This window comes from Dendrobates tinctorius, unplaced genomic scaffold (assembly GCF_039654945.1).
Source record: "Dendrobates tinctorius isolate UK_male_01 unplaced genomic scaffold, ASM3965494v1 ptg000104l, whole genome shotgun sequence".
Lineage (NCBI taxonomy): Eukaryota > Metazoa > Chordata > Amphibia > Anura > Dendrobatidae > Dendrobates > Dendrobates tinctorius.
The window spans coordinates 16,814,819-16,840,244 of NW_027361772.1; the positions used below are offsets into that span (position 1 = coordinate 16,814,819).

General features: G+C 46.2%; 1 protein-coding gene across 7 annotated transcripts in view; it reads right to left on the bottom strand.

The window, feature by feature from the left end:
* Positions 1–25,426, bottom strand: part of NSD3 (nuclear receptor binding SET domain protein 3) — a 154,574-nt gene that overhangs the window by 27,172 nt on the left and 101,976 nt on the right. For 2 of the 7 annotated variants that reach the window (XM_073588828.1, XM_073588830.1), the window contains 6 exons: positions 24,810–24,983; positions 19,089–19,232; positions 6,385–6,544; positions 5,776–5,978; positions 5,564–5,676; positions 4,682–4,951 (listed from right to left, as the gene is read on the bottom strand). In XM_073588828.1, coding sequence (XP_073444929.1) covers positions 4,682–4,951; positions 5,564–5,676; positions 5,776–5,978; positions 6,385–6,544; positions 19,089–19,232; positions 24,810–24,983 — 1,064 coding nt within the window. The remainder of the gene's footprint in view (positions 1–4,681; positions 4,952–5,563; positions 5,677–5,775; positions 5,979–6,384; positions 6,545–19,088; positions 19,233–24,809; positions 24,984–25,426) is intronic. The other 5 variants (XM_073588829.1, XM_073588832.1, XM_073588831.1 and 2 more) reach the window with 5 other exon arrangements.

Here is a 25,426-nt window from a genome sequence, read left to right on the forward strand (position 1 = left end):
CCCATAATACTGTATGGAGGAGCATTTTATGGGGCCCGTAATACTCTATGGCGGACTATGAGGTGCCCATAATACTGTATGGCGGACTATGTGGTTGCCCATAATACTGTATGGTGGACTATGGGGTGCCCATAATACTGAATGGCGGACTATGTGGGTGCTCATAATACTGTATGGAAGACTATGTGGTTTCCCATAATACTGTATGGCAGACTATGTGGGTGCTCATAATACTGTATGGTGAACTATGTGGGTGCTCATAATAATGTCTGGCGGACTATGTGGGTGCTCATAATACTGTATGGCGGACTATGTGGTTTCCCATATTACTGTATGGTGGATTATGTGGGGGCTCATAGTACTGTATGGCGGACTATGTGTTTGCCCATAATACTGTATGGCGGACTTTGTGTTTGCCCATAATACTGTATGGCGGACTATGTGGTTGCCCATAATACTGTATGGCGGACTATGTGGAGGCCATAATACTGTATGGCGGACTATGAGGTGCTCATAACACTGTATGGCGGACTATGTGGGTGCTCATAATATTGTATGGCGGACTATGTGGTTTCCCATAATATTGTATGGCGGACTATGTGGTTTCCCATAATACTGTATGGTGGATTATGTGGTGCGCATAATACTGTATGGCGGACTATGAGGTGCCCATAACACTGTATGGCGGACTATGTGGTTTCCCATAGTAATGTATGGCGGACTATGTGGTTTCCCATAATATTGTATAGCGGACTGTGTGGTTTCCCATAATACTGTATGGCGAGCTATGTGGTCGCCCATAATATTGTATGGCGGACTATGTGGACCCAATCGGCAGAATGTGGAGCTTTTATCCCCATTAGACTGGAGTGGCATGTCTGACTTGATCACTGATCCATTCATTCCCTCAGTGGCTGCACTTGCTTTTTTATAAAAGCTCCAAAGAGAATGAATGGAGCTTCGGTCAGACATCCCACCTGCCGCTCCATTTTAAAATGGGGATAAGTGTCCTTATCAGGGATAAAACTTCCTCATTCTTCCAATCGGTGCAGTTTCTAATGGTCGGACCTAAGCGATCACCTATCCTGTGGAGCCCATGGATCGGTGATAACTTGTTCCAAAGAACTCCATTAATGTAAGCTACTGTAATTATACATCCCAGTTATGAGGGCGCACAGTAGATGTGCAGGAGCTGTCTGTGTTTTACAGCCAAGGCTCCACTATAATGGGGATAACGACTGACAGATAATTGCATATAACTGTAGGGTGGGCCCCTAGAGTTCATTCCCCTGGTGGGCCCCAGACACCCCAGTCCGACCCTGCCCCCATGACATGATCACAGGGTGCCTGCTGCTTGCTATGATAGGTGGGAGTTACCCCCGGTGTTCGCCTGTTAGGCCCAGCACTTACAAAAGTATTACAGTGTAATACAGAAGTGGTCGAATGACTGCAGGATCATGGCCCCTTAATAGTGCCAAATAAAAAAAATAAAAAAACACAAAAAGTTTAATAAAGTCAGAAGCAAAAAAAAGACTTTTTACCCCTTAATAAAAGAAAAATGCTTTAAAAAGAACGCTTAATAGTTATCTTCACAAACTGATCTCTCAAAATTTCATAATTATAAACACAAGCAGAATAAAGTATATAAAAACAACAAGAAAACCTTTGGCTCTCAAAATGCAGAGATTAAAATAAATAAATAAAATATAAAAATTTGAAAATGATATTTGCATCTTTGAAGCTTACACGTAAAGGGAATATATCAGCAGGTTTTTTTAAGCAATCTGAGGGCAGCATGATGTAGGGGCATAGACCCTGATTCCAGCGATATATCATTTACTAGGCTGTGTGCTGTTGTTTCAATACAATGAGTGTTTTATCAGCCAGAGATCATCACTGTCAGACTAGGCGTCTTATGTATCCTAGTCAAAATCTGCCTCCAGCAATAAACAATGTATACAGAGAGCCTGGTGTGGGCGAGGGCAGCTTTCTGAACTCTGCTACTTTTAATAACTCTGATTGTATAACAACTGCTGCACCCAGTAAACTAAGGGATACATCGCTGGAATCCGGGACTCTTTTCCTATATTATGATGCTGTCAGATGAGATAGCAAAAACGTGGTGACAGATTCTCTTTAAGTGCAGCATATTATGGGAAAACAAGTCTTTCCAAAGCTAAATCTCCCTTAAAATGTTTATTAATTGTGATTAAAAATACGTGATTGCAATCAAAAACGTGTGAACTAAAGGAGAAAAAGTGAGAGACGTGATAGAGGGAGGACCAAGCATTCAGCTAGTTCACCAGCATAATGAATAAAATGTCCTGTATCATCGCTAGTAGTCCCTGGCTGATGCCTTCTAGCCATGGAGATTGGCACCCTAAAGAATAATGCAATGAGCCCCTCACAACGTAATCTGTCCCTACTCAACATCCTAGGATATCCAAACTGTAAACAGCAAAGATAAGCTACCGGTGTTGTCTTCTATGCAAAGATACCACTTAAAAGTTAATGAAATATTCATGTTTACAGATACTGGAAATCATCAAAAATTGTTACGGTCTAAGAGCTCAGACGCCACGTAAGCCCTCAAAGGGGAATCTGTTGGCAGGCTTTTGTTATGTAAGCCGAGTCCAGAATGATGTAGGGGCAGATAGCCTGATTCCAGAGATCTGTCACTTACTAGACTGCAGTATGTTGTTTCAATAAAATCAGGGGTTTATCAGCAGGAGATTATCACAACAAGACTAGATGTCTCATGCCTCCTGGTCCAACCACACCCACTTCGCTGATTGGCAGCATTTGTGTCAATGCACAGTGTACACAGAAAGCTGCCAGTGGTGGGGGAGGGGTTATACCCCGCCCACACCACTGATTGGCAGCTTTCTGTGTACTGTGTAATCTCCTGTTGATAAAACACTGATTTTATTAAAACAACAACGATGCATCTGGAATCAGGGTCTCTGCCTCTACAGTCACGGCCAAAAGTTTAGAGAATGACACAAATATTAATTTTTACAAAGTCTACTGCTTCATTTTTTCTAATGGCAATTTGCATATACTCCAGAATGTTATAAAGAGTGATCAGCTTAACAGCAATTACTTGCAAAGTCAATATTTGCCTAGAAAATTAACTTTATCCCCCAAAACACATTTCAACATCATTGCAGCCCTGCCTTAAAAGGACCAGCTAACATCGTTTCAGTGATTGCTCCATTAACACAGGTGTGGGTGTTGATGAGGAGAGGGCTGGAGATCAATCTGTCATGATTAAGTAAGAATGACACCACTGGACACTTTACAAGGAGGCTGGTGCTTGGCATCATTGTTTCTCTTCTGTTAACCATGGTTATCTCTAAAGAAACACGTGCAGTCATTATTGCACTGCACAAAAATGGCCTAACAGGGAAGCGTATCGCAGCTAGAAAGATTGCACCTCAGTCAACAATCTATCGCATCATCAAGAACTTCAAGGCGAGAGGTTCCCGTGTTGCCAAAAAGGCTCCAGGGCGCCCAAGAAAGACCAGCAAGCGCCAGGACCGTCTCTTAAAAGTGTTTCAGCTGCGGGATCGGGCTACCAGCAGTGCAGAGCTTGCTCAGGAATGGCAGCAGGCAGGTGTGAGTGCATCTGCACGCACTGTGAGGCGGAGACTCTTGGAGCAAGGCCTGGTCTCAAGGAGGGCAGCAAAGAAGCCACTTCTCTCCAGAAAAAACATCGTGGACAGACTGATATTCTGCAAGAGGTACAGGGAGTGGACTGCTGAGGATTGGGGTAAAGTCATTTTCTCTGATGAATCCCCTTTTCGATTGTTTGGGACATCTGGAAAACGGCTTATTCGGAGAAGACCAGGTGAGCGCTACCACCAGTCTTGTCTCATGCCAACTGTCAAGCATCCTGAAACCATTCATGTGTGGGGTGGCTTCTCAGCCAAGGGAATGGGCTCTCTCTCAGTCTTGCCTAAAAACACAGCCATGAATAAAGAATGGTACCAGAATGTCCTCCAAGAGCAACTTCTCCCAACCGTCCAAGAGCAGTTTGGAGCTCAACAATGCCTTTTTCAACATGATGGAGCACCTTGCCATAAAGCAAAGGTGATAACTAAATGGCTCAGGGAACAAAACATAGAGATTTTGGGACCATGGCCTGGAAACTCCCCAGATCTTAATCCCATTGAGAACTTGTGGTCAATCATCAAGAGACGGGTGGACAAACAAAAACCTTAAAATTCAGACAAAATAAAAGCATTGATTTTGCAAGAATGGACTGCTATCAGTCAGGATTTGATCCAGAAGTTGATTGAGAGAATGCCAGGGAGAATTACTGAGGTCCTGAAGAAGAAGGGTCAACACTGCAAATATTGACTTGCTGCATTAACTCATTCTAACTGTCAATATAACCTTTTGCTACTCATAATATGATTGCAATTATATTTCTGTATGTGATAAAAACATCTGACAAACACACATAACAACCAGAGGGCAGCAGATCATGTGAAAATATAATATTTGTGTCATTCTCTAAACTTTTGGCCATGACTGTACATCATGCTGCTTTAAGATTAAATAGAAAAAAGTGTACAGACAGATTTCCCTTTAAGTCATAGAGGACAGTGCCTTTAAAAGTCATGTATAAACCAGACATTGCTTCAAATCTTTGTTTTCATAGCCAACGGGACAATACCTTGCGGATATCTCTCCTGCACCGGAGACCCCAGCCTCTCCTGTCCGTACGGAAGATCTCAGTCTCAGGGTAGAGACGTTTGGTGAAGCTCTGGTTCTGACAGTACTCCCCAGCAGGGCACACTTGAGGGTGACACTCGTAGAGCAACATACGGTTCAGGCATTGGGAGTCCAGGCCACAGGGGGCTTCATCAGTGGGACGACAATTACAACGAGGTATTTCAGAGACATCGGCCAACTGGATCTGAACTTTCCCCACCGCTTTATTGTTCTGTAGAAAAGACATTAAATGTAAAAACAAAATAAGGCCGAATCTGAATTGTGGAGTCATTGCCCCATTACCGAAACTGGGTATAAAATATACTAAAAAGGTTCCTACAGATTAGGAAAGACACAGTGTAAAGCACAATGTACCCTGTGGTGGCGCTGACAGATATTCCTACAGATCACGGCTGATTGTTGGGGATTAGTAAGGCAGTGATTGACACATGTATGTTTCCAGTACTGAGGCGGGTCTACGGAGCACAGCGCAGCGGAACCCTGCTAATTTTGCAGTATATAGTGAAGACTTGAAGTCTCCTATGAAAAAGTAGCAAAATGGCCGGGATAGGGGTCTTCAGCAGGTCCCCAGCTAGCCTGGCAAACTATCAGTGCCCCACGATCACGTTGCAGGGGAGCCGACGTCAGCCAGTGTCAAACAGCTGCAATCAGAGTTCAGCTCCGGACGCTGCTGTTGGACACCGGCTAGGTAATAAAACCGGCACAACCCCCACAATCACTTGCATGTGTGTGATTTTGCATTAAGTATAATTTTGATAGTCTGGAAAACCTCTCTTAGAGAGGTAACCACTATATTATAAGGCTCACACCGGCAGACTCGCACCTTTATGTGCTTGTAAGGAGGTGGTTTCCTGGAGCTGCGCTCTATTTCCAGAGCTTCCTTACTTTCTCGCTGTGCCTTCAATTCCTGAAATCTCTTAGCAGCTTCTTCAAGAGCTGATGACAAAACAGACATAATGACAAGTAAAATGACCGGAGGAGAGGAGAGACTTGTGTGCTGTGAACTCGGACGTGTCCATCGAGCCTTGCGCTCACCTTTCTTGAAAGTTTTATTAATACTGGTCTGGCCCTCGGCAAAGCTTTTATCGCCTTCTACATAGGGAAAGACTCGACCCTGGTGCACCCAGTAGTAATCATTTGAGCCAAAGAAGAAAACTGGAAAGTCTCCAATGTCGTGTTTCAGTCCTTGGATATTAAAGGGGACAGACTTTGGATTGCAGATCTCCGCAGGCCACCACCTGGAAGGCAGAAGAGGTCAACAATTTGACAAGGAAACAAGATGTAGATGTGGTTCTTGTGGCCCAAAGCTCTGCACAGACACTGAACCAGCATGGCTTACAGCAGATGCGAGCTCAGTAGTGTGGAAAAAGGATTTTTGGGACTCATCATAAAATCCTTTTCTGGTAGCCTTCATTGAGGGACACAGGAACCATAGGACACACATGTTCCTGGGATTGTGTCTAGATTTTGAGATCACCTGGGACCATGGAATTGCCTGAGCATCAAAGGAGACAGCTAAGGAGTTGCGAGATCTGGAACATGTCCCATGGTTCCCGTATCCCCCCCCCAATGAAGCGCCTGAGAAATTTTCATCGCTACCTTTCCATAGACTCAAGCATGATGAACAACATGGCGAGCGCTTACCTGTAATTCCCCAGCTTAACCCACACGATCTGCTTGTGGTGCAGCTTCTTTCCAGTCCGGCAGTCGTTGCAGCTCCACGACCCTTGTGGCATCTCCATGTTGAGACAGGAAGGGTGGAAGGCGGCTGGACAGGAGTCGCAGCACAGGAGCTTGCCGCCTCCTCGGATAAACAGACAACTTTATTAAGACCTCCAATTAAGGTGTAACAGCAGCTCTCTTGGGTGTCTGGATCACCGTCCCCCCTCCCATCAATTAAAGGGTTGCATAGCAAAAGAGGAGATTAAATTTACTGCTACGTGGGAAAGTTTAAAGGGGTTGTTTGTGACTTTGATATCCATAGAACAGGTTATCAATATCAAATCGGTGAGGGGGTCCAACACCCGACACCCCCTTCCATTGTACATGTACAGACCAGAGCAGGACGACTCTTTACACCAAGTAGTGGCCGCTCTTGGTACTGCAGCTGTGCTTTTCTGGTTGTTTTTATTCAGGACCTGCTGATCAGTGGGGGGGTGGGGGTGTCAGGCGTTGAACCCTCCATTCATCCGATCATCAAGATCAGAATCCTGGACAACCCCTTTAAAAAAAATAAAAATAAACTAGTAGCGAACATCTTAAGCCTCCATAACTACAATGTTATGGAGTTTGGGTTTTTACCACCACCAATGCGTTCAGGTGTTTTCCCGCTGTGATCAGGACAGAATAAAAAGGGAAGCGGCGTCACCACTAAACATCATTTTACACCCTGACATCTAAATACACATCTGCATAAAATGTCAAGTAAGTTTGCTAATGTTTAACCCGTCTGATGCCAAATGACATCCTTTAAAGCACGGGGGGTGGAGGGGCGCGCTTTTATGCAGTGGATAGCTGTGCGGTAAAATGGTGTTGAAAGGTGAAGCCACAAGCTCAGAGCGCCATTTTTGATGAGAAGGGCACATTACTAATTTCAGTCTTGTACCCTCCGATCGAAGGCACAATTATAAAACCATACACACAAGCAAAAAAAAAAAAAAACACCTGTGACAACCAAGTAGACAAAATCCAGAATTGTCAGGAACACACAGAAAGATAAAGGAACACTAAACCTGGAAGGAATGACACATGTGAGCAGGATCTCACTGTTTACAGAATTTTCTGAATATTCCTGAAACAAATAGGTCTTGGAGAAAATCCTTCAAAAACCAATAGGGTTATTTTCTGTTGATTTTTTTTTTTTTTTTTACAGTGCAGAGAGGAGGGGAGAGGCTCCTGCTGTAGTCAGACAGCGGCCAGCAAGGACACAGCAGATCACCTGGGACACAGAGATTTCTTTATATATTTTCCCAGTTTTAACTGTAAAATGAGACAAAAAAAGAAAACTAAAAACGAATAGCTGGGATATAGTTTTTTGTGCATTTTCTATGTTTAGTGTTCCTTTAAAAGGGTTTTCCAGGCTTTTCATATTGAAGTCCTATCCTTAAAGGGTATCGGTCGTGACAAATTTTTATTTCATAAATCAATAGTACTCATGAAAATAAGCGACTCTGTAATATATCTTATCAGGTAAATCTGCTTCTTTCTCCTCCCGGACTGAAATTTCACTCTCAATTCCTGGGTAAATCTGTATTCGGTGTTGACCGATTTTCCCTTTACTGAGATAGATGACAGTAGGTGCGTTTAAACGTCTATGGGGGGAGGAGCTAGAGGCCAACACAGACATTCTAGGGAGGAGCTAGCGGAACACACAGACATTCCTTTGCAAGTTCCTTAGAAATTTACGAGCCCCAACTGTCATCTCCTATCTGAGTAATGGTAAAATCTGTACAGTATTCACTGAAGACAGATTTTACCCTTGAATTAATAAAGAAAGATCAGTCCAGGAGGAGAATAAAGCAGATTTCCATGATAAGATATATTACAAAGTTCCTTATTTTCAAGTGTACTATTCATTTATGACAAATAAAAAATGAAAATGATGGCTACTCTTTAAGATTAATTATCAATATCAGATCAATTGGGAGTCCAACACCCTGTCCTCCCCCCTCGGATCAGCTATTACCAGCAGTGACTGGATATAAACAGTGAAAGGCGTCGGAAGAGCAAAGCTCCATATGCAGTGTAGTGGAGCTGATTGGTGGGTGATGCCGGGTGTCCGACCTCCCTTCTATCTGACATTGATAACCTATCCTAAGAATTGGTCATCAATATAGTAAGCCTCAAAACCCCATTAAAATTATATGATAACATGGTGGGACTAGTGGAGTGTTTTAATTTTCCCAACAGGGACATTTTACCGAAAAACTGTTTTAAAACAGTGATTTACATCATTTGTAATTATGATCCACATAGAAAGCTGGGAATCCTGGTTAGTTTTCTCCTTGTTCACGTCTAAAAAGGTAAATAAATAATTAAAGGGGTTTTCTGGTAAAAATAAATGTCATCACCTATTCACTGGATAGGCTATAATTTCTAGAACAATCGGGGTCCGACCACCAGCACCCCGTCCCTGATGGTCAAAATGGAGAAATTCTGATTGAATTTGGCATCATCTCAATCAAACAGGTAACAACTACTACATGACTCCCATCTTGACCATCAGTGGGAATCTCACAAGACGGAGCCCTACTGGGGATAGGTGATGACTTCCTCTTACCACAGTACCCCTTTAAACACTTCTTTTTCTCCATCATTGCTGTGATGGCAAATTATTCTATGCACAAATCGTCCCACCAAGCATCATATTGGCACATTTCTCCTGATATAGGTAATTTTAAAGATCACCATTGGGTTGCCACACCACGTGAGATGCCTTCACCACCGCCCAACAGAGAGGTTTTTGGTAATGATGTGCGCAAATCCCAACATCAAATACCAGCAAAATTATATTTCCTCTTTATAGTTCTCCACCCATAAGACCTTGTGATCCAGATATTAGAGGAAATATAGAGGAAAAGGAGATTTTTGTGTACTCACCGTAAAATCTCTTTCTCTTAGCCTCTAATTGGGGGACACAGAACCATGGGTGTTATGCTGCTGTCCACTAGGAGGCGACACTATGCATAATCTGAAAAAGATTAACTATGGCTCCTCCTCTGCAGTATACACCCCCGGACGGCGTCAGCCTTCTCCAGTTTTGTGCAAAAGCATTAGGAGGAACATAACAGAAACAACATAACCATGCCTGTAAGAAGGCCACTATGTACGAGCTCAAAGAACAATATGAGAACTCAGCCATAACAACGGCCCGTAAGGGCAACAGGGTGGGAGCTGTGTCCCCCAATTAGAGGCTAAGAGAAAGAGATTTTACGGTGAGTACACAAAAATCTCCTTTACTCTGTCGCCTCATTGAGGGACACAGAACCATGGGACGTCCCAAAGCAGTCCCTGGGTGGGAAGCAATGGACGAATATTGTGCTGACAGGTCCCTAAACTTGGGGCACTGCCGCCTGCAGAACCCGTCTACCCAGGTTCGTGTCCACTGAGGACTGGGTATGAACTCTGTAGTGTTTCGTAAACGTGTGTAGGCTAGTCCAAGTGGCCGCCTTACACACCTGTTGTGCCGAAGCCTGATGCCGAATAGCCCAGGAGGCCCCTACCGCCCGCGTAGTGTGCAGTGATACCGGCCGGAAGAGGAGAATTGTTAAGGCGGTAAGCCTCTTGTATGGTCGACTTGATCCACCTGGCAACGGTAGCTTTGGAAGCCGGCAGACGCTTGCGAACGCCTTCCGGAAGAAGGAAAAGGGAATCAGACTTCCGGAAGGGCGCAGTCCTAGATACGTATATACGCAATGCCCTGACGAGGTCAAGCGTATGCAGAGCCTTCTCCACTCTATGAACCGGAACCGGGCAAAGGGACGGCAGTGAAATTTCCTCATTGAGGTGGAAGTTGGACACAACCTTCGGAAGGAAGGATGGGACTGTACGGAGAACCACCTTGTCCTGGTGAAAGGCTAGGAAGGGCCGTCTGCAGGAGAGTGCTGACAATTCAGACACCCTGCGTAGCGAGGTGATTGCCACCAGAAAAAACACCTTCTGTGATAGAATGCGGAGTGGGACTTCCTTAAGGGGTTCGAAAGGTGGTGCCTGCAATGCTGTCAGGACCAGGTTGAGGTCCCACGTTTCCAGTGGACGTTTGTAAGGGGGAAACTAATCGGGAAGCTCCTTGGAGAAAAGTCCTTACTTGCAGCTTGTTAGCAACGCGCCTCTGGTAAAGCACTGAGAGCGCTGACACCTGGCTCCTAAGTGAGCCTAGGGATAGCCTGACGTCCAGGCCCGACTGAAGAAAACCAAGTACCTTTGGGAGGGAATAAGGGAGTGGAATCTGGCCGAGAGATTCGCACCAGGTAAAGAAAGCTCTCCAGGTACGGTAATAAATCTTGGCGGAGGCTGGCTTCCGTGCCCTGATCATGGTCTTAATGACGTCCAGTGAGAGCCCTGCCTGGGTTAGAACCCAGGTCTCAAGGGCCACGCCGTCAAATTGAGAGCCCCTGAGTTCTGGTGGTAGAACGGGCCTTGTGACAGAAGATCCGGACGGTCGGGGAGACGCCAGGGGGCGTCTGCTGTAAGTTGTACAGTGTCGGCGCACCATGTACGTCTGGGCCAGTCTGGCGCGATCAGGATGGTTGGAACTCCCTCTTGATTGATCTTCCTCACGACTCTGGAGATCAGAGGGAGGGGTGGAAAGATGTACAGAAGCTGGAACTGGGTCCAGTCCTGAACCAGGGCATCTGCTCCGAGCGACCGCAGATCGCGTGTCCTGGCCATGAAGTTGGAGACCTTGGCATTGAGATGGGATGCCATTAGGTCCACGTCCGAGGTCCCCCAGAGACGGCAGATCTGGTGAAAAATTTTAGGATGGAGAGACCACTCCCCCGAGTCCATTCCTTGTCTGCTGAGGAAGTCGGCTTCCCAGTTGTCCACACCCGGAATGTGGACCGCAGAGAGTACCGACCTCGTGTCTTCCGCTCAGTGGAGGATATGTGCCACTTCCCTCATCACCTGGGTACTGCCTTGGTGAATCACATATGCCACCGCCGTGGCATTGTCTGACTGTATTCTGATATGAGAGGCTGCCAGCAAGTGATGAAAGGCTCTCAGTGACAGGAAGATGGCCCGAATCTCCAGGATGTTGATGGGCATGGTCGCTTCCAGTGTTGACCACTTGCCTTGTGCCCTGTGATGTAGGTGCACCGCTCCCCAACCTGTCAGGCTTGCGTCGGTGGTCAGAACCTTCCATTGACCCGAGAGAAAGGATTTTCCCCTTGCAAGCGAGGTTGGCTTGAGCCACCAGTGCAGGGACCTTCTGGTTTTCGATGTTAGCCGGAACTCCCTGTCGAGGGAGAAAGGATGGCTAGATGAAGGGGTCTGAGGTGAAACTGGGCAAATGGTACCGCCTCCATTGCTGCTGCCATCCTGCCGAGGACTCTCATGGCAAACCGGAGAGATCGGGGGGAATTGCGGAGGAGTATGTGAACTCCCAGACGGAGAGCCAGTGCCTTGTCCCTGGGAAGGAGCACCAGACCCCTGGAGGTGTCGAATAGCATCCCCAGGAATGTCAGAGACTGACTCGGGGTAGTCGATGACTTTTTCAAGTTGACTAACCAGCCCAGGCGACTCAGAGTGTTGATTGTGATTGAAACGCTGACCTCGCAGTCCTTGAAGGTGGGAGCCTTGATAAGAAGGTCGTCCAGGTATGGAACGACTACTATGCCTCTGGAGTGTAGAACGTCCATGGTGGCTGCCATGATTTTTGTAAACGTCCTGGGAGCCGTGGCAGGTCCGAACGGGAGAGCCACGAACTGGTAGTGATCCTGGTCGATAGCGAACCTGAGAAATCTCTGATGGGCGGGAGGAATCGGTATGTGCAGGTATGCGTCCTGTATGTCTATGGAGGCGAGAAATTCTCCCTGCTCCATGGCCGCAATGATGGACCGAAGGGACTCCATGCGGAAATTATGAACCCGTACATATTTGTTGAGTTGTTTCAGGTCCAGTATGGGCCGTACGCTGCCTCCTTTTTTGGGGACTACAAATAGATTGGAATAGAACCCTCGGAAGCGCTCGGTTGCGGGAACCGGTACTATGACTCCTGCTTGAAGGAGGGAGGAAACCGTGTGGCGGAAGGCACGAGCCTTGTCTGGCGGCTTTGGGGGAACACAGAGGAAGAACCGGTTCGGTGGGCTGGAAGTGAACTCTATCTTGTATCCGGAAGACACTATTTCCCTGACCCACCTGTTTTTTGTAATAGGCAGCCAGACTTGCTGAAAGAGTAAAAGTCGTCCGCCTACAGGTGGGGTGTCTTCCGGAGTTCGTGAGTCATGATGAGGAGAAAGTCTGAGGTTTTCCTCCTTTGGGCTTTGCCTGGCCTGCTTTCGGCTGCCTTTCCGGCCTCTGCGCCGCCCGTGGGTTGTCCCTGCGTGGAGAGCGGTTACGATTTTGTGCTGGACGCGAGACGGACCAGCCTGAAGAATTCCGAAAGGATCGGAATCGTGTTTTGCTTTCGGCTGCCAGGTCCTTTCCGGCCTCTGCGCCGCCCGTGGGTTGTCCCTGCGTGGAGAGCGGTTACGATTTTGTGATGGACGCGAGACGGACCAGCCTGAAGAATTCCGAAAGAATCGGAATCGTGTTTGGTTACGCCTTTTGAACGTGCGTTTAGGTTTTAGTTGAGGGAGAGAGGTACTCTTCCCCCCAGTGGCATTGGATATCATTGTGTCCAACTTTTCACCGAAAAGTCGCCCACTGAGGTACGGGAGGTGTGTGAGGGACTTTTTCGAGGCCGCTTCCGCTTTCCATTCCCATAGCCAAAGGATACGCCGGATTGTGATGGCGTTTGATGCTATTCCTGCTACACCTCTTGCGGAATGCAGAGCTGCATGAAGCATGTAATCTGCTACCACTGCTATTTGAACCGCTTGGTCCGACAGCTCAGGATTGGAAGCTTGGAGGCCATCCTGCAAATTTATGACCCAAGCCAGAATGGCTTTGGCCGCCCAGACTGAAGCGAACGCGGGAGCCAGGGAGGCCCCTGCCGCTTCGAAAATTGAACGAGCCATGCGTTCTACCTGCCGGTCTGCTGTGTCTGTAAGGGTTGAGCTATCTGGCACTGACAGGAGGGTCTGTGCTGCTAGCCTAGAGACTGGAGGGTCCACTTCGGGCGGATCTGTCCACTCCTTGGTGTCCTTCTGTGGGAAAGGGTACCTTGCCTCCAAATATTTGCGATTGGTGAATTTCTTCTCGGGCTGCGAAAACTGCTTAGTAAGTATCGCCTGAAATTCCGGGTGATTAGAGAAGACCTTAGGCGGTTTCAGAACACCTTCAAAGCAAATTTTGTGTTCTAGGGCTTCCGGGGGTGGATCAGAAATGTCCAGCACCCGATGGATGGAAGAGATAATGTCCTCAACTAGCGCTGCATTGCTAGGGGTACCGGGGACCAGAGACCTCTCCATTTCGTTGTCTGAGTCGGAGTCACAGATGCCTTTCGAATCCTGCGTATCGCTGAGGCGTTCCCTGGTGGGCGGACTGGGGTGGAGGTCTCCTGTGGTCGGGGATCGCTGTGGAGATCTGCGTTGTCTGTCCCTAGTAGGGGACGGTGTCTAGGTGACCTGGAACTACGGTGTCTCTCCCTAGAGGGGGATGACCGTGTGCTATGGGATGACGCAGATGAACGTGACCTGTGGGTCCGCTTACGTCTGGGAGTGCCAGAAACGGCCTGTCCCTGAGTGGAGCTGTCCCTTTGCTGGGTAACGCTCATAGCCGAGACATGACCCTGCAGAGCCTGGAGTAATGTGGAGGTCAGGTTATCTATGGACTGCGTCATAGACTGCGACATTTGAGTAGCCCATTCCGGCGTGGTAGCAGACGCTGAAGCATTGGTAGGAGCCTCTTGGCGTTCTGACCCAGTATTTTGGATACAATCCCGGCAGTGCGGGTACGTGCTGCCACTGGGGAGAGTGGTTTTACAGGCTGTGCAGAATGCATAAAAGTAGACCTGCCTGGTTCTCTTGTACCTTGAGCCCGGCATAGAGCACCGAGTGCAGAAGGGCTGGCTATGCAGAGGGCCTTACAGGGGTGGCTATGCAGAGGAAACCTATAGGGGAGCCTTATAGGGAATATGGATTCACAGCCGAGTAAGAAAACCCAGCTGTGTTCTTACCCCACCAGTGTGCCCCTAAGTCCAGTGCCGTAGATTCACAGTCCTGTGCTCCCTGGAGACTGGCTGACGTGCTGCTGATGTCACAATGCCTTCACCTGCAGCAATTCTGACCCAGAAATGGCCAATGAGAGGACGAGAAGGAAGAGGAAGGGGGGGCGGAGAGCTGAAAAGGGCGCGCAGAGCTATGTAAAAACGCGCCCTTTCTGTCTCGATCTGCCCCTTCTATGACACTGTAAGGTGTCATATTTGTCATCCGGGGGGCGGGCCGGGGGCGGGGAGGAGGCAGCGGCTTCAGCTAGGCCGAAGCCGCGGTCTAAATTTGAAGTCTGATGCCCAGAAGGGTTCCAGGCCGGCGCGGATATCCGGGAGGGGGTCGGATCTGAACCAGACCCCCCCGGGATCTAAAGGCAGGATAGCGGCTAGTAACAGGAGCGGGGCCCTGTGAGGGGTCCCCCTGAAGCGCTATGGGGCTGGCGCTGCCGCAGAGACAGGGGCACAGGAGCCCTGTGTCTGTCTGTGCTATGTCTGTGTGTGCTATGCCTGTGTGCACTCTCGTCCGGCCCCTACAGGAGCCCGCAGCTGGGCTGGAGGTCCCTGGCTTTGGAGCCGCAGAATGCTGCCTTGTACAGGCCCTACCTGAGGGGTCTCAACCTAATGCCCCCAGAGGGGGATTAGGGAGGCTGCTGCTGTCACCATCAGGGGGCTTCATCCTTGCCTCGACCTCAACCCAGAACCCAAGGGAATTGGGGAAGGAGGGGGGTTCTCGACTTCGAACCGGTACCCGAGGAACTGGGGAAGGAGCGACATGGGGAATAGCCACCTCAACTTCAACCGGGCACCCTATAATAGGGACCGAGGAAGGAGCCATGCCGGGGGTCTCGCAGGAGACCCACTTTTCTTCATATGTGGTCCGTCAGGAAAAAAACGGAAAAAAATAAAAAAGGGAAAAAATCTTTAGGTGTGCCTCCTATGCGACACTAAGCAAAAACTGGAGAAGGCTGACGCCGTCCAGGGGTGTATACTGCAGAGGAGGAGCCATAGTTAATCTTTTTCAGATTATGCATAGTGTCGCCTCCTAGTGGACAGCAGCATAACACCCATGGTTCTGTGTCCCCCAATGAGGCGACAGAGTAAAGCCACATAATGAACATCAACACAGCTTAAATAGGAGGATTCAGCATCAAGCAGGGAGCTCAAGCACAGGGCTGAAAATAATTGTCTCTGCAAACAAGTCAGGATGGACATAGGAATACGTTACTTTAGGACTGTCTGACCACCACAAGAAAGCCAAAGACATCAGGACCAGCAGGCCATACAGGTAGGAAACAAGTGTTTGGAGCCATGGCTAAAGGGAACTGTCCAGACTTGTATCTTAAAGTAATCGCCCTCATAGCTAATCAATTCCATCCCATACCCCCTAACCTATCCACCCCCTTAGTCTCTTCATGCTATACATCCCATCCTATCCCCCCATCTTATCTGTCTCATTGCGTCGCACCAATCCTACACATCCCATCCCGTCTCCCCTCATCTTATCCGTTCCATCCTGTCCTTCCCATCGTATCCGTGCCACCCCGTAGCCCAATCCTGTTCCCTCATCCTATCTATCCAATTGCGCCGCCCCTATCCTATACATCCCGTCCCCCCCATCCATCTCATCTCGTTTCCTCCATCTTATCCGTGCCATCTCGTAGCCACATCCTGCTCACTCATCCTATCGGTGCTATCCCCCCTTCCTATCCTTACCATCTCCTGTCCCATCCTACAGTCATGGCCAAAAGTATTGACACCCCTGCAATTCTGTCAGATAATATTCAGTTTCTTCCTGAAAATGATTGCAAACACAAATTCTTTGGTATTATTATCTTCATTTAATTTGTCTTAAATGAAAAAACACAAAAGAGAATGAAGCAAAAAGCAAAACACTGATCATTTCACACAAAACTCCAAAAATGGGCCAGACAAAAGTATTGGCACCCTCAGCCTAATACTTGGTTGCACAACCTTTAGCCAAAATAACTGCGACCAACTGCTTCCGGTAACCATCAATGAGTTTCTTACAATGCTCTGCTGGAATTTTAGACCATTCTTCTTTGGCAAACTACTCCAGGTCCCTGATATTTGAAGGGTGCCTTCTCCAAACTGCCATTTTTAGATCTCTCCACAGGTGTTCTATGGGATTCAGGTCTGGACTCATTGCTGGCCACCTTAGAAGTCTCCAGTGCTTTCTCTCAAACCATTTTCTAGTGCTTTTTGAAGTGTGTTTTGGGTTATTGTCCTGCTGGAAGACCCATGACCTCTGAGGTAGACCCAGCTTTCTCACACTGGGCCCTACATTATGCTGCAAAATTTGTTGGTAGTCTTCTGACTTCATAATGCCATGCACACGGTCAAGCAGTCCAGTGCCAGAGGCAGCAAAGCAATCCCAAAACATCAGGGAACCTCCGCCATGTTTGACTGTAGGGACCGTGTACTTTTCTTTGAATGTCTCTTTTTTCTCCTGTAAACTCTATGTTGATGCTTTTGCCCTAAAAGCTCTACTTTTGTCTCATCTGACCAGAGAACATTCTTCCAAAATGTTTTAGGCTTTTTCAGGTAAGTTTTGGCAAACTCCAGCCTGGCTTTTTTATGTCTCGGGGTAAGAAGTGGAGTCTTCCTGGGTCTCCTACCATACAGTCCCTTTTCATTCAGATGCCGACGGATAGTACGGGTTGACACCGTTGTACCCTCGGACTGCAGGGCAGCTTGAACTTGTTTGGATGTTAGTGGAGGTTCTTTATCCAACATCCGCACAATCTTGCATTGAAATCTCTTGTCAATTTTTCTTTTCTGGCCACATCTAGAGAGGTTAGCCACAGTGCCATGGGCTTTAAACTTCTTGATGACACTGCGCACGGTAGACACAGGAACATTCAGGTCTTTGGAGATGGACTTGTAGCCTTGAGATTGCTCATGCTTCCTCACAATTTGGTTTCTCAAGTCCTCAGACAGTTCTTTGGTCTTCCTTTCTTTTCTCCATGCTCAATGTGGTACACACAAGGACACAGGACAGAGGTTGAGTCAACTTTAATCCATGTCAACTGGCTGCAAGTGTGATTTAGTTATTGCCAACACCTGTTAGGTGCCACAGGTAAGTTATAGGTGCTGTTAATTACACAAATTAGAGAAGCATCACATGATTTTTCGAACAGTGCCAATACTTTTGTCCACCCTCTTTGTTATGTTTGGTGTGGAATTATATCCAATTTGGCTTTAGGACAATTCTTTTTGTATTTTTTCATTTAAGACAAATTAAATGAAGATAATAATATCAAAGAATTTGTGTTTGCAATCATTTTCAGGAAGAAACTGAGTATTATCTGACAGAATAGCAGGGGTGTCAATACTTTTGGCCATGACTGTATGTGTGCCATCCTTTCCTCCAATCCTATCCGTACCATCCTACTCCCCCCCATCCTAATCTGTCCCAACCCGTCCCTTTAATCCTATCTGTGCAATACTGACCCCTTATCCCTTCTTTACTATTTGTTCCATGTCCCTCCTTATCCTAGCTATCTCCCCAATTCTATCTGTCCCAGCTCACCACACCTATATTATCCCAACACATCTTCATCAGCTGTATCACATCCCATTCCCACCAGTCGTATCCCAAACCCTCCCCGCCTGTCGTATACCAACCCGTCCCCACCAGTCGTATCCCAAACCCGTCCCCACCTGTCCCATCCAATCCGTCCACACCTGTCCAATCCTATCTGTCCACACCTGTCCAATCCTATCTGTCCACACCTGCCCAATCCTATCTGTCCACACCTGCCCAATCCTATCCGTCCATACCTGTCCCATCCTATCCGTAACATCCATTCTGCCCACCTTTCCTATTTTAGTTTCTTAGAGTAAAGGTTAACATACATCAAATGTAAAGGGATTTTCTGGGACTTTTATACTGATGACCTTTCCGATACATTTTCTAGAGGCCATGCCCACTACTGCAGCTGTCCCCAGCTCAGTCCCAAGCAAGAAACTGAGCTGCAGTACAGGTACAGTCACTACAAAAAGTACAGCGCTGTGCTTGGTAAAATGATCAGATGTCGATGTCCTATTCTAAAAATGGGTCATCAATACGGAAGTCCTAGAAAAGCTCCATCCTTCCATTTGAGGTCACAGTACCCCTAATCTTCAGCTAGAGACCCTCGCCTACTGTAACCCTGTACTTCTGCCAGTGATTATTTAAAACCCATGTGGAAATTTTGAGAGGTGGATGTCACAATAGGATTTACACAAATCAGTCTCGCTCAATAGATCGGGAGGAGGTATAATTATTTTAAGCCCTTAAAAGCTGTTTAAAACTCACACAAAAGAAAAGAGAAAAAATAAATAAATAAAAATCACACCCAAAACGAAAAAAAAAAACGCCATTCATTACAACGTCACATGGCGTGCAAAGCAGAAAGGTAGAGCGGGCGCAGCCGAATGCCAGGCAGGGATAGAGATTTAATGGCTTTAGATCGGAAAAAGATGAAATGCAGATATAAGGGATTTCAATAGGGGGAAAAGCTATTTTTACAGTTACCTTTCTCAGATTTCTTTAGGAAAGCTGGCGAGGAGGAAGGAATCATAGGTATTTTCATCAACTCTGCACGCTTTGAGTCATTCAGAAGATAGTGGGACTTAAAGGACATAGAACTGACCAGGGTATAATCCTGAACTATCAGCCCTATACAAAACAAACAGAGAGATGCGGTCAATGAAAGCACCCATGATTCCACAAGGATCAACACAGGGTGAGGGGAGGTGGAGGCTCGGGGAACAGAAGGGAAGGGGGGGAACAAACAAAAAAAAGACAATGAGCAAATGGAAAGAAAACATGACTCAAAAAAGAATGATATGAAGAAAATGGTGATATCAGCACAAGCACGTGGCTCTAGATTACACCAGGGAGGAACATCTAATACAAGGATCGTCCAGGATGACAGAGACTGGTCCTGCAGCTCAATACAGCCCAAAGAAAAGAGTCCCTACTTTTTTTTTTTTTTTTTTTAAGGAATCCCTTTAATTTATTTTTTATGTTGTAAAGTGACAAGTGAGATTTGTTTCCATCGATGGTCAGCGAGTTCCCCTTCTTGGCATCCCGTGAACTGTTGCACGGGTCCATTCAAGTTATTTGGGCTGATGATAGGTCAACAGTGCAGCTGTACAGGGAAAATGTAGAAGACGACGCACGGCTACATCACCTTTATTCTCAGGACTAGTAATGGTGGAAGAGGCCAAAATGGCACTGATCAAAAAGCAATGATCCTAAAGGGTTAAGGCCCTCATACACAGAAGAACTGATATCGGTGGGTTCGGACGATAGGAGACCCCAACACATGTTAGACTAACTCTTGTCCGACAGATGATATTGGGGGAGATGAGGATCCAGCATGTCCAATGTGTGTTGGGGTCTCCTAACTCTTGCCCGACAGATGATATTTGGGTGAGATGATCCTTTGGTTCTCGGGCGAGATAAGCCAACAAAAGAGGGGTCTCGGAACACACCGGCCGCACTATGGTTCTCTGACTCCCTTATAAAAGTGTCTTTTCAGCTTCATCAAGAGAATGTGTTAGTTCAATGGACATCAGGAGAAGAACAAAAGCTTGGGTGCAAAGGAAACCCAATATACTCGTTTGGTCCAGATCCATCGGCACATTGGTGCCGGTGGCTGACTCTCTTCCCAGTCAGTGGCCTCTATCCCATGCCATAATCTAATGATCAGAGGGGAAAAAAAAAGGGTGTGGTGGTCTTCAAGGGGCTCAACTACTTTTATCTTGTAGCTTGAATCAAGGACTGGAAGGATGAAGGTGTAGCAGAAGTGTCAGAGGCTTTCACCGGTGGGAGTCCGAGTTCGAAGATCCTCACCGAATGCAAAATGAAAAAAGCAGAAGTTAGCAGAAAAGTGCTGCTCTTCTCCGAGACCAAAGACAGAGAGGAGAACAGCGCTCTGCTCAGCTCTTCTACATTTTGGCGATTATTAAGGGTCTCATCACCCGGACCTTCACCGACCCAATGTTTCTGATGTAACTTTTTGTTCTAAAAATAGTAAAGCTCCCTTACACTTGGGCTGGGAACTCAAATAATAAAAAAAAAGTAATTCCTCACCCATCCTCCCTGCTGGAGTCAAGTGAACAGAGACTGATGGGAGATTAGGGAATCGTTGGCACGAAAGGGGCAGGGATTGGTAATGTAATGTAAAGAAAAACATTTTTGGGGGTGGAAAGCCCTTCTAATGAGAACTCGAAGTCTTACTAGAACAGAAGGGTATGCAGACGTAGAAGACTTTTCCTCATCTTAACAGAGTCAAAATGCAAAGTGCTTGTAAAAAACAAGAAACTTAATTAAAACAATCTTCTCTGGTGTCAAGAATGGAGGGATTTTCAATTGTATACTTTACTGCTTCTTGCTTAGACTGAATAGATGGCTAGTAACCTATTAGTGGTGGCCGGTCTCCAAGGCCAGGAGAATGCAGCGCTTACAAGTTTGTGAGTGCTGCTCTGAAGCTGGCTGGATCGCTGGAACCCCTGCGCTCCTCAGATGCTGCTGGGACAAAACTTCCTCTGCCGAGATAGCGCACGGTTCGGGCAGGGCGACTCAGCCATGCCGATTTCTCGAGCTGTCAGTCATCAGGAGAGCGCAGCTCTCCTCCAGCAAGCAGGAAGCTGGGAGGCAGAGGAGCAGTGAGCTCCTGCAGAAACATTCAACTGGCAGATATCATGACATTTCTATGACATGGTGTGTAAATGGATATTACTGTAGGTGGTAACCGAGAGCCATGTGCAGATGCTGATGGATAACCCAAGTTATTTACCATTACAATAAGAGAACAGCGGATACACTTGACAACTAGTATAATGTTATAATACTACGGGAGTAAGAGACATCACACCACCTGATGTAAACGCGCTGAGCTAACGGGGGAGCAACCATGACCCTGAAATATTCTTTCCTCCATTCTAGTTAATTACTCTGTTACTTATATAGTGATGTCATAAAATGGACTTTTTGTGTTCTTCATCATCAACTGGTACATTTCCATTTTATATGCAACTGGATCAGGGCTGGAGTTATAACAATGGTTGGTGGCAGTGGGAATTTTTCATGAAAAAACCCCCCAGATAATTAGTGGACTTTTATTTATTTATTTTAGTACTGTGCTGGGTCTAGTTAGGGCTAGAAGCTATCTACTAACAGTAGCATCCCAATAATCGCATGCGTGGATACAAGTGAAAATAGAGGCGGAAGTGTTAGAAACCTAGACATTGGTAGTAAGTAATAGGACAGCCAGTCATATACACAGTGACTGGTCCTTAAAGGGTTATTCTCAACACAGTGCTTCAGAAGTGCGCTGCTCCTCCGCTTGCCAGGAGGCAGTGCGCACCTGATGAGTGACAGTTCGGCTGAGCGCTGGATCTGAGCTGAGCGCTTTGCCTCTGCAGCATTAGGGTAACACAGGGGCACTGAATCTGGCAGGATCCAGCGCTACGGACAACTTCAGTGCAGCACTCACAAGCTCCATAGCAGGAAACGTCTAGGCACTGGGCTCCTTGCCTAGGAAACCGGAGATCTGTGAGAGGCTTCCTACCACTGAATTGTGAGATACTACTGTGTGGGGGGAAAACACATGATCTGTGTTGTTATCCTATATAACTGCATCCAGTGTGAAGAAGACATGTAAAATGAATTCCTGTGAATTAGGGAGGAGCAGGAAGTGGTTAGAAACAGCCACTGAGGTAAACCCTGTCACAGCAGTCTACACGTTGTGTGTTGTCTGTGTAGAGAATGTAGATAGACTGAGATTGACATTGACTCAGAAAAGCAGTTATAATTTTTCTATAGTAGATTAACCTTTGACACGCAGCTATGTCCTCTTCCTGCAGATTAACTGACACACAGCTATTCTTCTTCCTGCAGATTAATCCCATTACAAAGCAGCTATGTCCTCTTCCTGCAGATTAAACCCATTAAAAAGCAGCTATGTCCTCTTACTGCAGATGCATCCCTTACAAGCAGATATCTCCTCTTCCTGCAGGTGAATCTCTTACAAGCAGCTATGTCCTCTTCCTGCAGATGAATCCCTTACAAGTAGCTATGTCCTCTTCCTGCAGATGAATCCCTTACAAGCAGCTCTGTCCTCTTCCTGCAGATTTATCTCTTACAAGTAGCCATGTCCTCTTTTTGCAGATCAATCCCTTACAAGTAGCTATGTCCTCTTCCTGCAGATTAATCCCTTACAATCAGTTATGTCCTCTTCCTTCAGATGAATCCCTTACAAGCAGCTATGTCCTCTTCCTGCACATTAATCCCTTGCAAGTAGCTATGTCCTCTTCCTGCAGATGAATACTTTACAAGCAGCTAAGTCCTCTTTCTGTAGATTAACTCTCCTTAACTAGCAGCAGTATGCCCCTCATTTATCTGGACTACATAATACACAGGGGCAGTTTATTAAATGGCTAAAAAAATAACTATAGTCAGTATGAAGTAAAATTTAAGCTCCTGGCTGGAGGGGAGAAAAAAATGTTACCCAATTTGAGTATTACTAATTTGCTGCTTGTTGGGATGCATTAGATAATTTGCTTAAGGTGACCTAATGAGTAAATTAAGTGAATCGATTCTCCCATTATATTCTATGAACCAGAAGTATAGAAAATGGCAAAACCTGCCAAATCTTAGCAAAATGCTCCATTTACCATTAATAAGACTTATAGAATTAGCTGCCCTACCCCCTTCACAATTAGTATCTCCAAGACAAAAGGATCTCACCAGATTTTATACCTACTCTCAAATGAAAACAAAACCTGTGCCCCTATAATTGTGAGATTTACTAATGACATATATTTAACAAAAGTCTTATAACGTCATCTAATATCACTTTTTATATTTTTCTCATAACAGTCAGATCCCCCTTTAAGCCAATACAAGCAGCTGTATCCCCCCTGCATAATATATAGGGGCATTCTATTACACAACTGATAAATACTGATATTGCGTGTGTAGAAAAGTTCAGGCTCTTTTACCGAAGACGAGGAAAATCTTTTTGCAGTTTATTGGGATGCATTAGTAAATTTTCTTTTAGTGAACGGTGCTTCCTATGGCCAGAAATCGGCCCGTGAATCGGGTCACACAGTACGATGTGATCTTATAGTTACCAAGTGTAATTGCTGTTAGTAAAGCCGGATATGAACGATGGGTTGGTAAATGAAAACAAAAATTAAAAACAGCAAAAAAAACTTAACTACAGATGAAAAAGTTACAAAAGAAAAGAAGAAATGTGAATAAAGAATAAAAGACTCTACAGGCTTCATCTGGTCAGGGTCTATAGTAATCTAACATTAACCAATAATAGGGCTGGATACATAGCAACACATGAAACTCTTCATGATCATCTGTCATCAGGTCATACATTACATGCACAGGGAGCATACAGGTACAGATGTATAGAAGATCCCTCAGGCCTAAATGATGGATACCCCACACCTAAGGCGCCCCCCCCTCCAGTGGTTATGAGGACCTACAACTATCCAATCAATTAGTTAGCTGGATACAGATTTCTGACCCATGTTGGGTGACACTACAATCCCCAGCAAGTGCAGGACTGGTGAAAAGCTCAGATTTACAAAAGGCTGTTCGGTAAATGTGCAGGTTCAATTTATTTTTGGGATTTCTCAATTTTTCCCCCCATCTGCAGAGTTGGATGTTTAAAGAGGTTATCCAACACCAGGATGCGATACCTGCAGCCAAGCAGATGACCATCGACACAACAACAGCAGCGCCTTTGCACTTTGAATCAGGCAGTGAGAGGTGCTGGTTAACCCCTTTAAGGCTAATCTCTCTCTTTGGGTGCTCGGTGCACCCTTGCAGTGGCCAAACAGTTCAGCGCACCTTCCCATTTAATTGTTTCTCCCATCTGTCTCTTCCCCCTGTCTTGCTCTATAAAGAAAGATCAGTCAATCAAAATAGAGGGGTGGAGATAGAGGGAAAATAAGAAGGTGGGAAGGTGCGCTTAAATGTTTGGCCACACCATGGGTACACTGAGTGCTTGAGCTTGGTTTGAACAGTCATTCTGTGCTGACATAGTCCCTTTAAAGGACTCATTTCTCCACTTTTTTCCGGGCAGGTTGGGAGTGTAAGTGGATAATATTTGGATGAATGAGCACAGATTAACTCCCGTATGATAGATGGCTCCTGCGCTATGAGATCACACCCGCTAATCCCCTAAATGATAGCGCCGTTCATAACTGCACATATCACATTGCTTACCTCGCGCACATACAAAGCAGAAGCTGACGTTGACAGCGCAGGATGAATGGCCGCTGCGTTTGGAATGGTTGCTGCAAATCATGAGGCCTGAAGACAGGCTAAGGCTGCCGGCAGCCATACAGCTGTCCCCCTTGTGGTACGCCACGGGGCATCGCACACAGCGTAATATGCGTCCTGCAAAAGAGAAGCAGCCAATGTCCTAAGTGACATAGAAAAGAGCACTATGCCGCCTCTACACCTCAGGGTAAATCTACATTATTGTTCTGGGACTTTTGCTTTAAGCTGAATTTTTATAGTTTTGAAGGAATTACGGGATATTTTCTTCTTATAAGAACATACAGCTTTATATACATAAAGTACTTAAAGCTTCATCATGCCGTAAATGAAAAGTTCTACAACTTTCTAACATACCTTATGTTTCAATTCCTCACTTTTTAAATGGATGATTTTACTACTGAAACTAGAGGTACGGCTGTATAGGTCTTAGTACAACAAGAAAAGGGATTCCTGTCTTGTAGGAACCTGATGTGGCCAGCGCTGAGAAATCAGAGCTTTGAAACTATATGTAAATCAGCCTGACAGTGCAATAGGGGCATGTTAATGTTCTCCAATGTGTT